At 58.1% G+C, this 21892-nt stretch overlaps 1 protein-coding gene and 1 long non-coding RNA gene across 5 annotated transcripts; one reads left to right on the top strand and one right to left on the bottom strand.

The window, feature by feature from the left end:
- Window positions 1-2344: 2344 nt before the first annotated feature.
- LOC118499080 lies at window positions 2345-5566 on the bottom strand. The gene is made up of 2 exons (XR_004901585.1): window positions 5269-5566; window positions 2345-4795 (listed from the first exon to the last, which is right to left on the bottom strand). It is a non-coding gene; the product is annotated as an uncharacterized LOC118499080 (long non-coding RNA).
- Window positions 2965-20821, top strand: ACVRL1 (activin A receptor like type 1). 4 transcript variants are annotated; one of them, XM_036018991.1, is made up of 10 exons: window positions 2965-3698; window positions 11154-11221; window positions 11771-12019; window positions 12200-12411; window positions 12628-12727; window positions 13085-13231; window positions 13535-13810; window positions 14456-14653; window positions 17231-17361; window positions 18449-20821. In XM_036018991.1, exons 1-10 carry the CDS (start codon window positions 3679-3681, stop codon window positions 18581-18583), a joined length of 1536 nt encoding a protein of 511 aa, XP_035874884.1. In that variant the 5' UTR covers window positions 2965-3678; the 3' UTR covers window positions 18584-20821. The 4 variants fall into 4 exon arrangements, with proteins under 4 accessions (XP_035874884.1, XP_035874886.1, XP_028388808.1 ...); XM_036018993.1 differs by lacking the exon at window positions 2965-3698 and adding an exon at window positions 4035-4163; XM_028533007.2 differs by lacking the exon at window positions 2965-3698 and adding an exon at window positions 6288-6686.
- Window positions 20822-21892: the final 1071 nt, after the last annotated feature.

Genomic DNA, 21892 nt, shown 5'->3' with positions numbered 1-21892 from the left:
CTGGTTTGTGTCCCCTTTTCCCCAAACTGGGGCATCTAGACAGGATTCCTATGCTCCAGGAGCCTTACCTCCCACATGGGTGAAAACCCCAGGCGTCTCCCACCACACCAGCCAGCAGGCCAGCTGTGCCCTCTCCACACTTTCCCCTCAGCCCCCGCTTCCCTGTCACCCCTCACACTGATTTTGCAGGACTCCCTGTCGGGTCTCGGCCAGCTTGGCTGAGAAACGCATCTGGCCTGGGTTCATGCAGAGGTTCAGAACTGCTCACTTTCCTCCTTCTCCTCAGAGGGACCATGCCTTTTCGTGGCTAAGGAAGATACCAAATCTGAAGGGAGGACTTGAGGGCAAGGCTTGGGGTTGGATGGACTCTGGAACTTCGACCACAGACACACAGGCAGTGTCACAGGTAGACACACAGCCAGCCAGGGTCCCGCCAGCACCATCGAGCTCAGAGGCACAGAAGTGCACACAGACCAGGTGTGGACCCCTGGTCGCACCCAGAGGCCATCCTCAGAAGCTCACACAAACCATCCGGCAGGTACGCAGACACATAGCCCACAGACAAAGAAAAACTGAAGACAGGGCCCCCCGTGTCTCCTGGGCTCCTGGCCTGTCCCCTCTCCCCGTCCCCCTTGTCCCCAGCACGTTGCGCTCCCCTGGCCATCCAGCTCCATGTGTCGCCTGTGTGATGCTGGCGTCTGCCCACCTGTCTGCAGGGGAGCCGGATGGCTGAGGGAGGGCCAAGCCTTCCCTCCACTCCTCCTTCCAGACCCAGGTGTCTGCTGTAGCTGTGAAAAGTCATGGTCCCTCTGAGGAGAAGGAGAGAGGTGAGTGGGTTGAAACCTAAATCCTGCTTTGTGGCTATTTTCCCCAGACCAGCCTTGGATACGCCCTTGACCTGTCTCTCACATCCACGCCAGTGATTCGCCTCGGGGGAATGAGTCTCCGAGGTTTGTGGACGAGGGTCTCCTGCAGACAGGAGCTGGCGGAAGGTCCTCAGCATGAGGCCTACTGGTGCCGGGAAGGGCAGAGCCTGGGCACGGATGCTGGAGGGGTAGGAAGGGGCAGGATTTATGGCATTTCCCCTCCAGCTGGAAACAAAGGCAGATTCCTGTGTCCAGCTCCGGCAATCTGGTCCCACCCACTTGAGTGGCTGGAGCTGAAGGAAGTCCCGCTGGCCTCTGGCCTCGCCCAGACACTCTGACCCTCAGTCAAACAATCTGCCCCCCGGTGGGGTCCTTACCTACTCTCAAATCCTGGGGACCCCATCCTTGTCCAAATACCAAGCCCTCCCCACTGGGGATAATCCCCTTCCCCCCTCAGGCTCCATCCCCAAGCAGCACTGGTCTCCTCAGCAGCACCCAAGGGCCTGCCAGGCCCCCACCCTGTGCCCCACCCTCAACCCAGCAAACTCAGGCCCTGCTTTTCTTCAGAGTGAGCGAAAGTCTTGGTGCCTCTAGGAATTCCTGTGCCTCCAAAATGCTCGGCCCAGCCCCTCAGGCATCCCCACTGTCCTCGGGGTGTCTTTCACCTGAGCTAACGGACTGACACATCTTCCTCTTCTGCAGCAACACTGCAGCTCTAGGGAAGGGTGGGGCGCCACCACCCCTAGTTAGTGAGAGTCAAGGGTTACTGTGTGATGCCAGCAAAGCAGGAATTAAAGGGGCATTATTTACATTTACAAAGTGAATAATCAACCAATAATTAGGAGGTAGAGAATCTATGTGATCCAAGTTCGGAAGATTTTAAATCTATAAAAGCAGAAAGGCCAACACTGTTCGGCATCCCTTACATATGGAATCTAAAAAGAAAAGTCAGCCCTGGCTGGTATGGCTCAGTGGATTGAGTGCCAGCCCACAAACCAAAGGTTGCCAGTTCAATTCCCAGTCAGGGCCCCAGTGGGGGGCACAGGAGAGGCAACCACACATTGATGTTTCTCTCCCTCTCTTTCTCCCTCCCTTCCCCTCTCTCTAAAAATAAATAAATAAAATCTTTAAAAAATAAAATGAAAAGTCAAACTCATAGAAATAGAGTAAAAAAAGGGTTATCAGGAGCCGGGGGCGGGCAGACGGAGGAAATAGGGGGAGGCTGGTGAAGGGCACTGCCTCCGCTGTGAGGTGAGCACGGTCTGAGGGTCTGGTGCGAACGTGGTGACTGACGCGGGGACTGCAGCTGACAGCCCCGTGCCGTGGAATGGAACGCACCTTAGAGAGTAGAGCTGCCATGTCCACACACACACACACACACACAGATAAATAAATAAATGTGTGAGGTGACGGATTGGTTAATTAGATGGAAGGATTCTATCCCAATGTATACGTATGTGAAATTATCATGAGGATGCTTTAAATATCTTACTATTTTATTTATCAGTTATACCTCAATAAAGCTGAACAAAAGCTACAGGTACCATTGTCCACATACTATCTGGAGTTACCGAAGCAAATGTCAGAGAGACGAATAGCTGAAACTTTGGGAAGAGGCTTGGCCTCAGCGAGAGGGTCTGAGGGTGGGCACAGTGGCCTCTCATTACAAACTCGCCAGCAGAATTTAATGTATTTGTTTTACCCTGTTTTTACTAGGCATGTCCTGAATCCTTTTTCAGAATGGCTGCCTCACACTCGCCATCCTCCGCGGCCCCTGCACACCCACCTCGCAGCCGAGCCCCGGGGCTGTCGGGGGGGAGGGGCCGGTTCAGCACCCAGCTTAGAGCGGGCAAGAACACAGAGGCCGCCACTCTCCGTCGTCGTGCTCCTGCTCCCGGCCGCAGCTGGGGCCCTCCCGCCCTCACAAGAAGCCCGGTGTCTCCGTGGGGCTTTAGCTGGTACAGGACTCTTGCTGGTAGAGGGTATTTTGCTTTTACTCTGAGAACTGGCAAAGAGGTATCACCAGCCCTTTCTCACAGACACGGGAGCTGATATTCACCCACAGCGGCTCCAACTCCAAGCTCGGCCTCCTCCCACTCCCCCTCTTCCTCCTTCGGTGGGGCCAGTCTGGTAGAGCCGGAGCCTCGAGAAGGCCTGTGGCGGGGACATTCCAGGGGTCACTGGGCTATGAGAGAGGAGGTCATCCTGGAGCAGCAGCATCTCCTCAGAGCCCAGGCCGCACGCCAACCTGCCCCGAGGCGCTGTGCGGCCCTGGTCTAATCTCAGCCTCCTGCCCTGAAGTGCTGGCCCTTCCTCAGAAGGCTCCCTCCTGAGATGAGTCATCCCAGTGCTCAGGGCTGGGCCAGGAGCAGATGAGCCCACGCAGGGGACATCTTGGAGGAGCCGGAGAGGAAGAAGAAGGTGACTCGGTGGCTCAGGCAATCTGGGCCCCGTCTGACAGACTCTTCCTAAGGTGCAGGGCTGTCCCCACCCTCCCCAAACTGTGGCACCAGCCAGATTGCCTTTTTACCTGAGCTGTGGTGACAGGGCCCAAAGACCAGGCAGTTTCCAGAATCTTAGAGTCCAAGAAGATCATTTAAGGCTGGGAAGGACCTTTGGAAATACCCAGTCCAAACACCTCAGTGTACAGACGAACACACTGAGGCCCAGAGAGGTGACCCAGGCCTGGAACCCAGCACACCGGTGCCTGCTGCCCGAGCTGCAGGAGGGGTGGAGGCCACTTCGTCTTCCTCGAGGCGGACTTAGGCTGCACGCAGCCCACACAGCCAGGACTCCGTGCTCCGTTGAGTAGATGGAAAACGGAATTCACAGGTATCTGTCTCTCTTCTCTCCTGAAGGAGACCCCCAGTCCTTCCTCCTCCGGTACCCTGTTCCACTGTTTTCACGTCTCTCACTTCTGAGAAATTGCTGCGTTATCTGATCGAGCTCTCCCGCTTTGCAATTTAAGGGAAGCAAAGCCCAGCTCACCCTCTGCTAATTTTCTTCCCTTGTTTTTCTTCCTACTCATCGTGGTGCAGAACCGGCTACATAATTTGTGGGGCCCAGTACAAAATGAAAATGCTAAGCCAATTGTTCAAACATTATTAAGAATTTAGAGTTGGCAACAGCAGAACATTAAATTAAGTGTGGCGCCCTGTGTCTACACAGGTTAAAAAAAACCACAAAGTTGGCCCCTCCTCTGGTGATACTTAAACTCAGCGCTCGTGGCTGGTCCTGAAAAGTCAAGTTGTCCATTTCTCTGCCTTCATGCTGGTCCAGGTCACCTGTCTTCCGTAGGTGAGAATCTCCTTGACGTATCACCCACACACCCTCCCAGGAGCTCCGGGCCTCTGCTTCGAGCACTTCTGGGAAATCCTTCTAAATATCTAAATTTAAATCTCAGTCCTTTGGGCCTGTTTCCTCTTGTTCTGTCCTCACTGATTATGGGGAACAGCTGGTCCTCCTGTGTAATTAATTCTTGTACTCTTGGACACAGCCTGCAATTCCTTTTCCCTTTCCTCACTGGGCCCAGTCTCCACTGCTTTCTTCAACTCTGTCCCTTCTCTGATGCCTGCCCCAGCTTCCCTGCGTGCTTCGGAGACCACGGGTTTCACAAGAAGCTCCAAAGAGCAGGAGTCAGGGCCCAGAGGGCTCAGCGCCTGGGGGCGGGCCAGTGGGGAGGGGAGACTCCAGCAGTGATGAACAGCTCATCCCCCATCCGGCCCAGTCTTCCTCCTCCAAAAGTACTCTACTTTTATCTATTTCATGAACAGTTCCCAGATAAAGTCCCCCACCCCCACTGACTCACTTTGGCGACTCTCAGCTCTTGGCCATCTCCACGTTTCTGTTCTCAGTGTGCATCTCAGATGGAATGCTTCCCTTGGGAAATCCCACTTCCAGGTCCCGGGACGGAGACCCATGGGCTGCAGCTGGGAGAGGTTTATCAGAAGCCACCCGGGGCAGAGTGGGTATGGTAGACAGACAAGCGGCCACACTCCCAAGTCTCCCGTTAACAGAGTGCTGAGTGGCCGCTATAATCTGAAAGAGCAGACACTATAATCCCATACTACTTCCTATTGGCTACAGGACACAGTTCTGAAACTTGGGTGTGCCTTGGTTGTGGAATTCACAGGCTCACAAATGGAGAAGCAGCTGTGGGGTGGGGAGGGTTTCGGCAAAGGAAGTGAGGTCAGTGAACAACTGATGCCTGTCTGAGCCTTTAGCCTGTATTCCTGGCACAGAGCGGGGTCCCCAGCCCGTCTTACAGGACCTCCCATTAGAGCAAGACACCTAGGGGTCTGCACTTGCTTCTAATATCCATGTCTTTCTAGTTGGCTGAGGCGACCACCCCCTCAGCCTTTTCCTTTACTAATTTAATTAAACCCTTCCACGGAAGGCCTACCCTGGGTCAGGCTCAGCCAACCCTCTGAGGCTGGCACTTTTATTGTGTCCATTTAGCAGATCAGATGGGGGCCTGAGACATGGAGAAGTGTCAGTTGTCCAAGCTTCCCAACGAGTCTGGTGTCCAGGGCTCCAGCCTTGGTGGGGAACCAGGGGGCTAGGAATAAAAGGGGGGCCCTGCCTTTGGGGTGCTTACAGCGGTTGGGGACAAAGCAAATCAAGGGTATCAGCGCTCTGAGCCTGTGTGAGGGCATCAGGAGGAAGAATTCGTTTCTCCCAGGGGACAAGCTATTCTGCTCCCCTCCCCAAACCTTGTCCACCTTGTCCCAGCAGTGTCCAGACACAGGCCCTGGTTCCCATTTTGGAAGCTCCATTTAGTGGGGTGAGGGCCCTGCCTCAAAGCGGGCAGTCTAAAAAGATTCCGGCCTCTCCCCCTCCACCAGGGCCCCCGGTGAGGAGAGGCGGCTTCGAGTAGGCCGCCGGCTGCAGGGGCTCACACTGTCTTCACCACTGACCCAGAGCCACCCCATCTGGGCCTGTTTACCCTGAGCGGAGAAGAGAGACAGGAGGGGACCAGAGCGAGCGAAGGGGCTGGAGGGAGGAGGTTGAAGGATTTGGACCGAGTGGGAGTCCCCGAGGGCAGGAGGAGGGGGTGGGGCACAATGTTCGGGCCCCTGCCAGTCCCAAACTTGGCCCTTGCTGCCGCCAGCCCCCTAGGACGAGGACCGGGTAGTTTCTGTCCCCTGACCCCTCCCCGCACGTCCTTCCCGTCCCTCCCGCGGAGACCCCTTCCCATCCTGGGATGTCAGGTCAGCCCTCAGCGGCTCCGCGCGGCAGGGGGCGCCCCATCCCACCCCACCCCTACCCCTGCCCCTCCGCGGGCAACACACGGGGCCTGCCTCCCGTCGAGCTCGGGCCCCTGAGGCTCTGGACCAGACCCCCAGCGACCCCGGCCGCCCCGGCCCAAGGCCCGCCCCCTCGGAGCGGCGGATGTGGGAGGCTCGGGGCGGGGGCACGGCCGCGGTCCCGGAGCTGGGGGCGGCGGAGGGGCCGGCTGTCCCCGGGGTCTGGGAGCCGCGCGGGGGAGGGTGCGGGTCCTGGCAGCCCCAGCGAGGGGCGAGCGGGCGGCCCGTCGGTGAGCTGGGCAATAGGAAACGGTTTATTAGGAGGGAGTGGTGGAGCCGGGGCCAAGCAGGAAGACGCTGGAATAAGAAACATTTTTGCTCCAGCCCCTTTCCCAGTCCCGGGAGGCCGCCGCGCCGGCCGCGCCGAGCGAGCCCCTCCCCGGCCCCAGCCCCTCGCCGGCCCCAGCCCGGCCCCGGCCGCGCCCGGCCCCGGGCCTGCCATCCAGCGTTCGAGGTGCGACCTCGGCCGCCGCCGCACGCCGGTGCCCCGCCGCCGCGCCGGGCAGGCTCAGAGGTGAGAAGAGGCCCGCGGGCGGGGCCGGGTGGGGGGCGGCCTGACTCCACCCCGAGCGGGCCCTTCCTTAGGGCAGACCCCCCCGAGAGCCCCCTCGGAGAGGGGTCGCGGCAGGGTCGGCCACAGGGCCACAGCTCATCGGGGGCACCAGCTATCCCTCGCCCTCCCGCACGTCTGCCCATTTCCCCACCTGAGACTGGGAGGGCGCTGGACTGTACCCGCGCTCGGCATCAAAATACGGCTCCTGGGCCACTGCGCTTCTCTGTCCTCCTCTTCTTACCCCTGTGAAACGGCCAGCATTCGCCCCTGCCGCGCTCTGGGAGAAGGGACCCCATGACCTGGGAGTGAGAGTCCACCTCAATCGTTTTGAGCCTCCCCTTGAAGTCCAGCTTTCCCAGACCAGCCCTTGCAGCTCTTGCTTAAGGAATCTGACACTGTAACCCCAGCTTGCCAGCTGCACCCCCGACCTGCACGGTCATCCCGCCCTGGCCTTCCCTCAGGACTCAGGCCAGAGGGTCCCCAGTCTCTCTGCAGGGGGGAACCCCAGGTTTCCAGTCCACCCTGGAGGCCAGCGCTGCTGCACCCACCCCCTCTTTTTTCCTCCAAGGCCAGAGCCACAGTGGACAGCAGCTTTCACCCCCTCTATTTATGGGCAGCTTCCGGCTGAGTCAGGTCTGTCCTCTCTAATCCCTCACTGCCCCCTTTTGTCCTAACACCTGTCCTTCCATCTCATTGGGTGGTTAAAGGTGGCTACCTTTTATTGAGTACTCACTATATAGACATATATTTTTCTCATGTAATCCTTGCCACAACTTAGCAGAAGAGGGGTTTTTATATTCATCCTGCAGAAGAAGCAGGTTCAGACTTGAATCGCTTGTCTAAAGCTCTGTGGATGGTGTAGATGATGGTTGGGTTTTTGCTAACATTTATTAAGTGCCTACCAGGTACCACTTAGTACTATGCTAAACACTACATTATACCTACGAAATGAGCACTATTACTATTATTTACCACAGGGAAGCCTAAACCTCAGAAAGTTTCAGTAATTTTTTTCCAAATCTCATAGCTCTAAGTGGCAGGGGCAGGATTTGAACCCAAGTCTACAAGAGCCAGAGCCCACATCCTGACCTCTGTGCTGCCTCTGGTTCTGTCTGAGACCCTAAACACAGGTGCGCTACGTCACACTGCTGTCAAAGGCTGATGGAGTGATGCAGATGAAGTGCTTTGTGTCTGGCAAGGGGCAGCCCGGTAGAAGCGGCGCAGCCTGGCTCTCTGCTGTGTGGGTCAGACCTGCCGGTGGGCATGGCGAGGCGCTTCCGGCCCCCTGACCCGCACTACTGTGCTGAGCTATCGCTGCTGATGCGAGCAGGTTTGACGAATCCTGCAGGTGTGATGGGAGGAAAGACTGGCGGCCACCTTCCGAGCACAGGCCTGATCTGCTTCTCCCACCTGTGACTAAGCCTACAGCGCACAGACGATTTCTGTCTCCCTCCAGATCAACCCCAGTTGGGCACCTCTTGATGACGACCACAGTGGGCAGCCTGTTAATGTCAGCGAGACCCACTCACACTTTTTCCTCCTCTGTGGGGCTTGTGCAACACCAAACACTTGGAAGAATAAAGCGACCAAGGGAGGAATTATGATCAGTAATTTCAGTGGATCAAGATCCGTGTGGTGATTGTGGGCAAGAAACTTAACACCCCTGAGCCTCAGTTTCCCCACTGGGTTGTTGTGAGGATTACATGAGACGAACCATTCAAGCTCAGTGCTTAGCACGTGCCGTGCTCAGAGAAGGTCAGCTCTTATGACTAAGGATGTCACAGCGGTAAGTCAGTGCTGGATACCAGTTTAGCGTTTGTGACTCCTGGCCAGCAACAACAATGCTTCTGTCAACTGGAGATACTTTGAGAAGTTTTGCTAGAAAACGAAAGGTACCGTCAGTCACTGGGAGTCCACTGGTGCTTGAGGCAGGTTGCAGGTTGAATGGCACAGGCCGGCTCTGAGTTTGGGCTGGTCAGGGCTCAGCGCCCTCCTGCACTCCCCTCACCATGGGCCCAGTTAGGATCGGACGGCCACAGTTCTCCACTACCACATCCCCAGGACTAATCCAGAGGCGGGCGCCACAGACACTGCCAGGCTCTCCCTTGTGCCATTTCCGGCCCTGGGGGGCTGCAGGGGAATGTCAAGAGCAAAGCCCTCAGCCCACACTCCCCCACAGTGTCTGGGAGCCCCTGACTTTTGTGTTCGGCCTTGTGTGTCCCCTCGCTCCCAGTAAAGGGGGAGGTCCCTGGATGGGAGTGCGAGTCCCACCCTCTGCACCCCACTCCCACTCACCCAGCGGGCCCTGTGAAATCAAAGCATGGGGACCAGCCTTAACTCTGTGCGGGACATCAAGGAGCCCACTGATTAGAATTACCTGTGGAATTTTTTAAAAATGCATGTTTCTTGCTGGTCCCAGGTTCTGACCAAATTGGAACCTGGAGTGGGGGTGAGACCAAAGAGTGTGCATTTCCAGCCAAGCCCTTCGGGTGGTTCTGATGCACCATCGAGTAGTTGAGTGGGCGCACTGGGGCATGGTCAGAGGAGTGGAGCGTGGGTAGGGGGTGCTGGGGATGCCAGATTCATCCTCATTGTTTCCCATCCTTTCCTTCCCGCCCCATACCCTTTCCTTAGCTGCTTTCTGGGTAAGCAAAGGCTGCTGCCATGGAGGGCTTTCTGCTATACCCCGGTGGGCAAATTCTGCTTGCCCGGGACTCCCCCTCCAGCCTCTAGTCCCACGGCAGGGTGCGTGCTGGAGTCCTCACTGCCTGCCAGGAGGGACAAGAGGCAGGAGGTCAGGCAAAGGCTGGGGACACAGCTGCAGCAGCCCAGGGCTCCATTTCCTCCCCCAGCTCTGGGCCTCTGGGGCAGAGGAAGCCCAGGCAGGAAGGCCAGGGCTGCCACCAGCCAGGGAGGTATAGGAAGCTCCCCTCACCCTCCCAGCCATCCTGCCCCGAGAGCCTGTGCATCTTGGGTCTTCATTTGGCCCCATTCTTAGACTATGGGCCTTCTGTAGCCTACCTGGCCATGCATATGGCCAGCCCTACCAGCCTCACCATGTGATGCTAGAAGACACTCCCTCCTCTCATGTTAGTTGGCCCTATTTGGGCATCCAGTCCCCAGGCAAATGCTTGCATATTCACCACCTTTCAGAAAGTCCTTCTTACGGTCTGACCTCAGTCCTTCTTGCTACAGCCCCAGCTCTTACCTTCTTGTTCTAAACCTTTTAGAAATGGAGTAGAGGTGGCTTCTGAAGCACTAGTTGGTTTGGAACTAGGGTTGGGGACTGTCATAGATCAGAATACTCCCCTCAACACTCTCCATCCAACCTCTGGAAAAGTTCAACCTTAGCCAGCCATGGCAGGTCAAACATTCTGTGTCTAAGTGTGTTTCACTTCCCTTCTCACGTCATTGGCCCTGCCCCCACCCTTTCCCAGGACAGCAAGGAAAGCAAAGGAGGCCAGGGAATTGTGCAGAGAGGGCTCCTTATACTTTGGTGAGGTGGCAGAGAGGTTCCTGCCACCTAGCAGGAGCCAGCCCTGCAAAAGCCTTGTGTGGCCACCACAGCCCTGAGGCTCAGATGCGGCTGCCACCGTGGGTGGGGGGACAGTGGGAGGAGCACTGGACCGGGAGTCTGGACACTCGGGTCATGCTCACGGTACTGCCTCGGCATCCTGTCTGCACTTAGGCGAGTCTCCTCCACTGTCTGAGCCTCAGTCCTGTCTCCTCTAAAATACGGAGCTGGGCTTTTCGATTCAAAAGGTGCCCCCCTGAGATTCTGTCACGGGCGTGTTCCAACCCCAGTGGCCCCTCCAGACCCCGTGCTGGCCCAGCCTGCCCTGAGAATGTGCCCAGAACTCCATGCCGTGCGTGACTCCTGCCTATTCTATCCAGACCCCAATCTAAACAATCTTGATTCCTGTTCCCAGCTTGGCGGGACCCTGAATGGCAGGAAGTGAAGACAGGAGCCTGTTTATGTTTGAGGCAGCCAGGGCTGGGGGGGCACTGGGAACAGGGTGGGCGGGGGGAGGTTAGAAGAGGCTGGGCAGGAGGCAGAGGACAGAAGGGGGTGCTTCTGATGAGATGGCCCTTCTACCCCAGCCCCAGGCCCTCCGGGCCCTCCAGTTGCAGCTCAGCAGCAGGGCTGCAGGGCTGGGAGTCCCCCAAGTTTTCAGTCACTTAAACATGGCTCCCCACCCTTTACCCCTAACAGGATGGTTTCCATGGGGAAGTGAACCAGGACTTCCCCTGCAGGCACCGCCCCAAAGCCAGATGCACGGAGTAGGGAGGAGGCCTCCCTGTCCCCCCCTCAAAACACTCCCAGTGATTTCCTCTGGGTGGGAGGGACCCACGGTCAGTGGCTGAAAACACTGAGGGGATCACATTTCACAGATCTTACTGCACCCCCTCTTCTGCTCCTCTATCCAGGACCATGACCTTGGGCCCTCCCAGGAGAAGCCTTCTGATGCTACTGTTGGCCTCGGGCCTGGCCCGGGGTGAGTACTGTAGGAAACGGGCCTGAGTGGAGAAAGGGCTGTCTGGCTGAGCTCTGGCAGGGGCTGGGTTTGAGGACTTGGGGAAAAGGGGCTATGGGGCTTGGCTGGAGGGCAGGAGACAGGCTCAATCAGACTAGCTACCCCAACCCTCCTTTGCTGTTCTCTTGATCCAAACCTTCAGGCCAGTGTTCTGCCAGACTCCGGGGTGGGAACCTCTGTGGGGGGTGAGGAGGGAGGGGTGCAGAGAGTGGGCTGTTGGCAGGGAGGGCCTGGAAAAGCTATCGGGATTGGGGCTGGGGGCCAGGGCTGGGCCTGGCACTGGATGGGGAGGTCCTAGGATCAGGGAAGGGGCAGAGGTCTGGTTCTCAGAGTCTCAGCTGCCCCTTGGTGGCGGCAAGGCTCTGGAGGGAGGGATGATGTGAGGGTGGAATGAAGACACCAAGGCCTCAAAGGGGTTGTCTGAAAGGCCAGCAGGGAGAGGGCAGTGGCTGCTGAGCTCAGCCTGGGGAGCTGGGCCCAGAGTAGCTGAGCTTCCACTGTGTCTCCCAGGAGACCCCGTGAAGCCTCCTAGGGGCCCACTGGTGACCTGCACATGTGAGAACCCACACTGCAAGGGGTCCACCTGCCAGGGGGCCTGGTGCACCGTCGTGCTGGTGCGAGAGGAGGGCAGGCACCCCCAGGAGCACCGAGGCTGTGGGAACCTGCACGAAGAACTCTGCTGGGGGCGCCCCACTGAGTTTGTCAGCCACTACTGCTGCTACAGCCCCCTCTGCAACCACAACGTGTCCCTGGAGCTGAGTGCGTCTGGCCGCCATGGCAGCCCCTCCCTGTCCTCTCAGACTCTGCCCCCTCACCCTGCTTTCCTCATGCTCCGGCCAGGAGGGTGGGGGAGGCGGGACCCCGGGATTTAATGGCAGAGTGACGAGGTGTGGGGGCATCTGGCCTGATGGAAGCTGGGTCTCAATGTCCCCCTCACAGCAGCCACCCCAACCCCGGAGCAGCCGCAAGAAGTTGGCCAGCTGCCTCTGATCCTGGGCCCAGTGCTAGCCTTGCTGGTCCTGGTGGTCCTGGGTGCCCTGGGCCTGTGGCATGTCCGGCGGAAGCAGGAGAAACAGCTGGGCCGGCACAGTGAGGCGGGCGAATCCAGACTCATTCCGAAGCCATCCGAGCAGGGGGACAGCATGTTGGGGGTATGAACACAGTGACCTCAGGGCACAGAGGGATAGACAGAAGCCGGAGTCAGAGGGGATGCGGAGGCAGCCGAGAAAGGCACAGTCACAGACACTCCAGTGGGTGGGGGCCTGGGTGAGTGAGGAGCATGCAGAGACATGGAAGCAGGCCAGGCTGAGGAGGGAGAAGGGGGCTGGGTGAGGGACAGCCTCTCAGTGGCTTCTCGGCACCCCCAGGACCTCCTGAACAGTGACTGCACAACAGGTAGTGGCTCGGGACTCCCCTTTCTGGTGCAGAGGACAGTGGCGCGGCAGGTCGCCCTGGTGGAGTGTGTGGGTGAGCGCTGGGTGAGCCTCGGGGCTGGGGACCAAGGGCCTGGAGGGGTCAGAGAGCTCTCAGCCTCTGGAGTCACAGGCAGGACCAGGCCTGGCTCAGAATGGGAATTCTGCTGGGCAGGGAGTAGCTTAGAGATGAGTCAGGGCTAGATCCCTCTGCAGGAGCCAGTAAGGAACGAGGGGCTGGGGAGGGTGGCCTTCCAGTTGGACTGGGTCTGCATTAAGGTGAAAGTAAGTGTCAGAGGTTCTGGAGATGGGTCAGTGTGGCATCAGGATGGCAGGCTCTTCTGGGGGCTACTGTGCCCAGGGGCTTGTGTGACCCTTCCCCCAAACCCCCGCCTCCCGGCCATTGGATCAGGAAAGGGCCGCTATGGCGAGGTGTGGCGAGGCCTGTGGCACGGCGAGAGTGTGGCGGTCAAGATATTCTCCTCGAGGGATGAGCAGTCCTGGTTCCGGGAGACCGAGATCTACAACACGGTGCTGCTCAGACACGACAACATCCTAGGCAAGCGGCGGGGATGGTGGGGCAGCGCTAGGCCAGGCCCGGGGCTTTCATCCCCCTGCACTCCGGGCTGGAGTCCCCAGCCCCTGCACACTGACCAAGCCCTGAAGGACTCCCGGCCGGCCCTCAGCCCCAACCTCTGACTCTGACTCCCTCTCTGACCTAAGCCAGAGCAGCTTCTACCCCAGCCCCAGGTTTGCCCTGACCCAGTCCATCCTGTGCCTTCGGGCCCAGCCCCGACCCTGGCCAGTCCAGCCTCCTTCATCCCCAGACCCTTGGCCGAGCCGCCTGACCCTCTGCCCACAGGCTTTATTGCCTCGGACATGACTTCCCGCAACTCAAGCACCCAGCTGTGGCTTATCACGCACTACCACGAGCACGGCTCGCTCTACGACTTCCTGCAGAGGCACACACTGGAGCCCCAGCTGGCCCTAAGGCTGGCCGTGTCGGCTGCCTGCGGCCTGGCGCACCTGCACGTGGAGATCTTCGGCACTCAGGGCAAACCGGCCATCGCCCACCGCGACCTCAAGAGCCGCAACGTGCTGGTCAAGAGCAACCTGCAGTGCTGCATCGCGGACCTGGGTGAGCCGATGGGGTGGGGGGGGGTCCCTTTGCAGGGGGTGGGGTGGGGTATGGTGGGCCCTTCCGGGGGGCGGGACACGGGAGGGGAGGCCCCTTCGCAGGGGGACGAGGTTCGCTCTCCCTTGCACACGATTCAGCCTTTGCCTGTGTTCGTGCCTGGTGGCAGCGATGACACTGATGGGTGCTTTAGACCTTAGAGATGTTTGCTTTCTCATTTCACCTCCGCAAGAGCCTCGCAACTTGCCTAACAATCATTTCAAGCTTAAACTCCTTCCACCACACCACCCTGGCTCGAGGAGTTGGGAGACAGGGGCCGGGAGCCGGGAACCCGGGTCCGCATCCTGGCTTCACCGACTACCTCGCTATTCCTCACAGGGCACGCTCGGGGTTCTGCTCTGTGAAATGGGCGTAATACCGCCTGCTTTGCTCACTCACATCTTTCTGGGTTCTCGGGCACCTAGCGTGCGGCACAAGCAAAGTGAAACACAGCCAGTGGCTCTCCCAGCCCTCCTGGGGCTGGTCTCCGTTTGCCTGCCCCTCTGCACCTCACCTCCACCCCCCACCCCGCCCCCTGGACCCCAGCCTGGGGCTACCCTGTCTGTGTGCTCAGCCAAGCAGCAGAAATGACAGCCCTGGTACCCACAGGCCTGGCTGTGATGCACTCGCAGGGTAGCGATTATCTGGACATCGGCAACAACCCGAGAGTGGGCACCAAGCGGTACATGGCCCCCGAGGTGCTAGATGAGCAGATCCGCACCGATTGCTTCGAGTCCTACAAGTGGACGGACATCTGGGCCTTTGGCCTGGTGCTGTGGGAGATCACCCGGCGGACCATTGTCAATGGTGAGGGCCCGCCCTGCACCGGGTGGGGGAGGGGAGTGGGGCATAGACGGCGGGAGACAGGGACTGCCCACCACGGCTGGTGCCTTGTTCTATTCATTGCTCTTACCCACTGGTTTGGCTGAGCAACCTTTTACGTTCATCTGAGTCTGCAAGTCTGTGGTTCTGGCCGTGACATCTTGAGTAAGTGGTAATAACAGAAATATTAGTAGCAGTTAACATTTTTTGAGCTTAAATATGTGCCAGATGCCCGGTGATATACATGTATTGCCTTGTTTAATCGTCCCGTGTTGGCAGAAAGCTGGTATCGCTTAGTAGTTGAGCGTGGGTTGGCACTCAGACTGCCAACATTCAGCTCTTGATTTTGCCACTGACCATGGGGAGGTTACTGAATGTCTCTGTGGCTCAGTTTCCTCATTGGTAAAGTGAGAATAAAAGTAGTTTCTAATTGTTGAGATAATCCAAATAAAGTATTTGGGACAGTATTGGGAGCTGTCCCGGAGCTCGGTAAATACAAGTGGCAGTTATTGTGGTCATAATGAATCCCCGATGCACTATCGTCCCATTGCACAGACGAGGGGACCAAGACACAGAATCACAGTGGGCTGGCTACAGTGCCAGCATCTGAAGCCAGGCAGTCTGACGCTGGGGCCGGTGCTGGTCATCACTGTGCTACTCAAACCTCTTTGGTCCTTGGTTTTCTCGACCACGAAAGTGCCGAGACAGCAGTGCCCGCACCACCTGCTCACTGCTTCCTCTTTATGGCTGTGGGTGCCACAGGGGCTCAGATTTGGAGCGGCTGGGAGCACGTGGAGGGACCTCGTTCCTGCGGGCCCCACCCAGCAGGCAGCCCTGTGGCCAGTGCCTTCCCAGCCCAGAGGTGGATGAATGGATCAGTGGTGCCTGGACTGGGCAGGAAGGAGGCCTGTCCGTCTTCACGGAGGCTGCCCATTGGGTGGGGCTGCCAGGAGTCTTGACTGTTTGGAGACAAGCCTCAGGAAGTGACTGGAGCGCTGTTCCTTGGGGAGAGGGACAGTCTCATTTCCTGAGCATCCACGAGGAGCCAGCTCCATGCCAGGCTTCATTTGTTCCCAGCAGGCATTGATGGGTGAGGCCAAGGTGTGACCAGTCCCAGAAACTCGAGGGGCTCAGGTTCCTGCCCCTTCGGCCATGAACTTTCAGAGTCAGCTCTAGAGGCTGGGGTCAGGGCAGGGGGTACCTTGCAGGAGCCGAGGCCCCTTGGACCAGGCTACAGGCAGGAAAGGAAGGCTGGGCCGGCCAGGGCCGAGGGGGAGGCGGACTGCAGGCTCCTGGGGCGGAGGGAAGCCCAGTCAGCCCCACACAGAGTCGTGGCGCATTATAAACACTGTAATCTGGTGTCAGCCCCGGCGCTGATTAAAGGCCCATTAGACACGCTCAGGCCTCTGCGCAGCGCTGATTAGGGCGCGAGCGGCACAGGGACTGGCCTGGAAGCCCGCCACGGGGAGAACAGCTGGCGAAGGCTCTCGGGGCTGTGGTGTGCAGCCGTGTGGCCCTGGTCCCCAGCCTCGGCCTGGGAAGCAGGGAGGGGCACGGGCACTTTTTCCAGGTCTGCCTCTCTTGGCGGAGCTGTCCGTGGCTCCACAGCCATCGCTGTCAGAGAGCTCCCGCTGAGGACTGGCACTCCTTGGTATTAGAAGGGAGGGGTGCTGCTGGCTGAGGGGTCGGCGGGGGCCTGTGCCATCCTTAAGAGGGGGTGGATGTTATTTGGATTTGGATAAAAATCCCTTTCCTTGGGGAGAGGCATTTTCTGCCCCTCCTCCTGGTTCCACATCCTCACGCAGCAGTCAGCCGGCTGTCCTCCCTAACGTGCAGCTTGGAGGTCAAGAGCACGGCCTTTGGTTAGATTTTGGGGGGCTTAAACACCCCATCTCTGTCACTTATTACCCGTGCTCTTAGATAAGCTTCTAAAAGCTAACCTTTCTGGCCTTAATTTCATTGCTTATGGAAATGGAGCTCGTAATATTGCTTATTTCATAGCATTGTTGTGAGGATTTAATATGCAAGGCAGTTAGGGCCCTGCTTGGCATGTGGCAAGTGCTTGGTAAACGCTGGTGCTGCTGGGCACCCATGGTAGCGGGGCCCTGGGGGCTGTGCCTGGGCCCTGCGTGGGAAGCAGCTGTGGAAAGCCGGGAACAAGACCGGCCTAGGAATCCAACAAGATGAGTTTAGGTCTTGACTCTGCCATTACTAGCGGTGCAGCCTTGGCCTCGGCTTCTCTAAACATTCACTTCTTCAGCTGTAAATAAAATACAGGTGATAACAGCACCCGCCTCCTAAGGTTATTGTAAAGACAGGATAATGCACATAAAGCATTTATAGCACAATGCCTGACACGTGGTAAGTGCGAAGCAAATGGTAGTAGTAGCACTTGTTACGTGATAATGTGTGTATAGTATCACAGTGTCCCTCTCAAGGGTAGCGTGGCCAGGCAGCTGGTTCCTTGGCCCCTGGGACAGAGGGTGATCAAGGCTGTCCTCTAGGTAGTACTGGGCCTTCTTGGGGCCCCAAGTGACTGTCCCTTCTGCCCTCCGTTCCCAGGCATTGTGGAGGACTATAGGCCACCCTTCTATGACATGGTGCCCAATGATCCCAGCTTTGAGGACATGAAGAAGGTGGTGTGTGTTGACCAGCAGACCCCCACCATCCCCAACAGACTGGCTGCAGACCCGGTGAGGCCTCCACGGGGGCTGGGGTGGCAGGGGGTGGTGGGTGGTTCACAGCGGGAGTGTCTGAGGCCTCTGCTTCACCTGGATGGATTCCGGGGGCTAGATTCCAGGGTACCTCCCCAGCTACACCCTCCCACACCCCTGGCATGTGGAGCCCCAGGGACCCTCTCATTAACCTGGGATTTTCAGAACCCTTCACCCTGCCGGAAAAATCAGAGGTTCCCTACTGCATTTCTTGCTATGAAGTTTTTGCCATTGTTGGTTTTTATCTTTTCTCAAAGCATTCCCTGTACTTTTACAAGACACATACTCATGTGAATATAAACACATAGGCATGCGCATGCTTCTGTTTAAATGTACACTCACAGATACACATATGCACATGCATACATATATGTATACGCACATATATGTATGCATGTGCACATGTGTAAACATAGACACACGTACATTTTTATATAACATACATGCCCACAAAAAGCCACACATGCATTCATATGCACATACACATAAAATCCCTCTCAAGAACCAACTGGAGGTGAGGTTGGCTCACTCTGGGGCCTCAGCTTCCTGGGATGGCTTCTTCCTTGGACACGTGCATTTTGGGGGCAGTGCCCACCACCCACTCTTCCAGTGTTCACTGGGCCCAGCCAGGGTGGTGGAGGGCTGGGAGACACCGCTCTCCACACTGGGGTGGCTGCTGACAGGGGTGCAGGAGCCCCAAGGCTTGTATATCTCCCCTTTCTTGGATCTTGGTGGAGGTGGAGGGTGGGCGTGAGACACTGCTCACTGAGGGGGTCTGAGTGCTCTCATCTCTCTCTGCCCTGCCTGCCTTTCTCCATACCCCTTCTCACGCCACTCTCTTCCGCTTCATTTATTTTCCTCTTTTCATCCTTGCCTGGATCCCTCCATTCTCCCCTTACCGCTGCTATCTTTCCTCCCCCTCCTCCTCAACACCATCTCCCTCTTCTTGTCCTTTCTGTCCTGCTTGTGTGGCCCCATTGCTGGGCCACTCTCCTCGCCGCCTCCTTCTCACCCTCCCCGTCCCACGTCCTGCTCCTCTCTTCTGCCTTTCTCTCCCTCCCCCCAGGTCCTCTCAGGCCTGGCGCAGATGATTCGGGAGTGCTGGTACCCCAACCCCTGCGCCCGCCTCACTGCGCTGCGGGTCAAGAAGACACTACAGAAACTCAGCAGCAGTGTGGAGACGCCCAAAGTGATGCACTAGCCTGGGGCCTGACACCTGACTCCCTGTGGCCTGCAGTGTGTGTGGTGGGGGCCGACGGGGGATGGCGGCCTATCTGAGTGGAGGTAGTGTGTGCGTGCTGGAGAGGAGAGTGCCCCTCTAGGGGCAGCTGTGCCTGCCTAGCTCGGCCCCCAGCCTATCCAGCCAAAAATACAGCTGGGCTGAAACTCGATCTCCCCACTGTCTGGCCTGCTCAGAGCGGCAGGCTCCCTGACGCCTGGCTCTGTCCCCACTGCTGTGCCCTGGGTACACCCCCCACCACCCCAGGACAGGATACAAAGGAGGACCCAGAGCCAGGATGGCCAAGCCAGGGAATCCCAGCCTCTTGGCCCTACAGCCTCGGCCTGCACTTTACCCCCTGCCCTCGGCCAACCCCACTGCCCCACCAGAGCTGCCTCGGGGACAGGGGGCCCCATCCAGCCTTCAGCAGATGCCCTGCCCTACTAGGCCTTAGGCTCTGGCCCAAGCCCCAGATGCCCAGGGCCCATGGTTTTCTTTCTCTCCATGGCTTTGTATCTCCGCTCCGTGATGCCTGGGCCCCTGCCAGCTCACTGCCAGCTGCCTGAAAGAGTTGGGGCCTGACCCTGGACCTCTCCTCTACCCCCATTCTAGCTGACTTACTGGGCCTTAAAACCAAGGGGTCCTGCTGCGGGTGTGGCATGGCCACAGGCCATAGGCCATTGGAAGGTCAGAGGGGTAGGGCCCAGAACTTTCAGAATAACTGAGAGGACATTGAGGCCAAGCACGGCCAGGGAGGGGGTGCTCAGCCAGGAGCCAGAGAACCAGGTCCTGGCCCTGGATGCTTGCTAAGTGACAAGAACGAGGCCTTCACTGTCACAGGACCTGTTTCTTCATCTGCATATTGGAAGGGTTGCTCCTGACGTCTTCTGAGGTTTTTTCAGCTCTCGTGTTCTTTGAAATGTCAGCCTGTCCAGAATTCAGTTCATCAGTTCCTTCTACTCTTTACACCCCAGCCCCTGGCAATTTGGCCCAAGATGAGGATTTGAAAATAACTTTGTCTGAGGCCAGGAGTGTCTGAGACGCCACCTAGTCTAATTCTACAGCTCCAGTTCCTGCCAGTGGCCATCCTGGGGCGCGGACAGCCACTGGCCTTTTAGCAGACAGGCCAGCCTTTGCCCCCTCTGTGGCTTTGCCTTGTCTGACCACGGCTGACAGGGGCTGAGGCTGGCTCCCTGCAGGGCCTCCAAAGCTCAGAAGAAATTTGGCTCCAGCCAATAATTCTCTAGCACCCAGGTTGCTGCTCCCCACTGTCCCCTGGTCCAGGCCCACAGCCTTGGCCAGGGCCCAGAGCGTGTGTGCCTAGAAAGAGCCTGGTGGCTGCAGAGAAACACACAGAAAGTTCAGCATTTGGAAGTCAAGGGTGTGTGTCCAGGCCCTGAGGAGGTTACCCTGGACCCTGGGCGGGTGGATGGCCTAGGGGGCAGGGGTTTGGAGGCAGGGCCTGAGGGGTTGTGAGGGTGGGGCTCGTGCTAGGGACAAAGGGCAACCCCAAGCTTGGAAAGACCTGAACTCACAGCCCTCAACCCTTGAGGCAGGGTGGAGAAGGACCCTCAGCTCTTCACAGGAGAGGAAGAAAACACAGCCTCCTCTCCTCCTGTTGCAAATGACCAGGCACAACCTCAGCAGGCCAGCGTCTTGGGCGGTTCCACCAGCGCCCCCAGGGCAGTTTCCCAGGCCTTTCTCCCAGCATTGTGCAAGGTGGGGGTGGGGGTGGGGAAGCACCAGGAAGTGAAACTGGGTGAAAACAGAAAGCTAGATGGACCTGCTGGGTTACCAGATCACCACGGGGCAGCTTGCTTCTGGTGTTCTGGTCCCCGAAACCCACCTAGGAACCAGTCCTTCCCTAAAAGATTTTTCTCTCCATTGGCTTTGGGGGCCAAATGGCTCCTTCTGAGACCCCATGGCCAGAAACTGGAACTCCCCAAAGCCCAGAAAATCCCTACGAGGAGAAGGTCTGAGGCAGGAGGTGGAGTGACAGGGGGCAGGTTGAGAGAAGAGGCCAGTGCTAGGAGGACAGCCGGAGGCCAGGGGGGAGAGGGGGCGCTGGTGAGAACTGTCTGTGCAGTGCTTCTGCCTGCGTGCAGAAGGGTGTTCCAGAGTCAAAATTACAGTCACTTACCTGGAGATATTGTTTGTGAGAGCACTTAGCTTGTGCTTAGCACATAGCAGCTCCTCAATAAAACCATGGTGGAATCCTGAGCTCCTGCTGAGTCTTCCTGGGCCGGTGCCTCTGCAGTGACCTACCTGTTGTAGAGGGAACCTGAGGGGAGGGACGTCCCAGGTATCGTGCCTGGGCTTTGCGCTTAATTGATAGCCCATAATTTGCTCAGGCTTTGCTTAAACCCACCCCCTCCCGCAGCACCCAAAATTTCTGTTCACACCATGAGTTGGGAGCCGACTGCCCACTGGCACTGGCCTCAGCGCCCTCTGCTGGCCGAAGGGCTGGCCAGCGGCCACCGCCCACCCGCCCTCCCTCACAGCGACCCGCCGGCTTTTTCCTGGCAGCCGGATCTCCGCAGCTCCCCCCACCAATCCTGCCGCCGGCGGGGAGTGGGGCGGCTGCCACCCCGCCACCCCGGCGACAGTGTGGGTGAGCTTCCCGTTGCTTCCGTTTTGCAGGTACTGTCACCTCAAAAAACACATCTCGAAAGGAGCTTTCTGTGTCCTCACTCAGAGGCAGCTTGGGCCTGCCTGCCTGAATGCCCTGTTCTCCATTTCCTCCTCATATGGGGTCCCCCATGCCTGGAGTACTCAGAAAGGGTACCCCAACTCCTTTTACCACGGAGGCCCTCCTCTACTCTGGCCTGAGTCGCCTTCATGCCGGCAGCAGTGCACGTGGGGTCCAAGCAACAGACAGGGAGTGCCCTCCTTGCCAGCACGGCCTCGAGGACATTCCTGGAGTCCCACAAAGGCAGGCAGTCTTTCTCCTGCCCCTGTGCCTGCCAGATCCTGGTCCTTACACGTCCCCACCCTGATGTCCACACTATGGTTGGCGCATGGACAGAAAGGCAGTAGGAAAATTGCAGAAAATGAGTTCCGAGAAGTCTGGCTGGGACCTGGGAAAGAAGCACGGCTCTTAGCCCTCCAGGGGAAGAAGAGTCCCCCAGGGGGGAGGTCGGTGTCTAAGGCCCTGTCTCCACACGGAGCCTCAGGGAACCTGCCTGCCTTTGAAAGAAGATGAGCCACTGATCACTTGCAGCTTTGCCCTGCTTTCCTGGGGGCTTTAGGCTCTAATTTTCTTACCTCTACCAAGAGGGAGAGGATCTTCTG

The sequence above is a fragment of the Phyllostomus discolor genome, chromosome 2, assembly GCF_004126475.2.
Source record: "Phyllostomus discolor isolate MPI-MPIP mPhyDis1 chromosome 2, mPhyDis1.pri.v3, whole genome shotgun sequence".
NCBI lineage: Eukaryota > Metazoa > Chordata > Mammalia > Chiroptera > Phyllostomidae > Phyllostomus > Phyllostomus discolor.
This window is presented reverse-complemented; position numbering and strand designations above follow the sequence as displayed.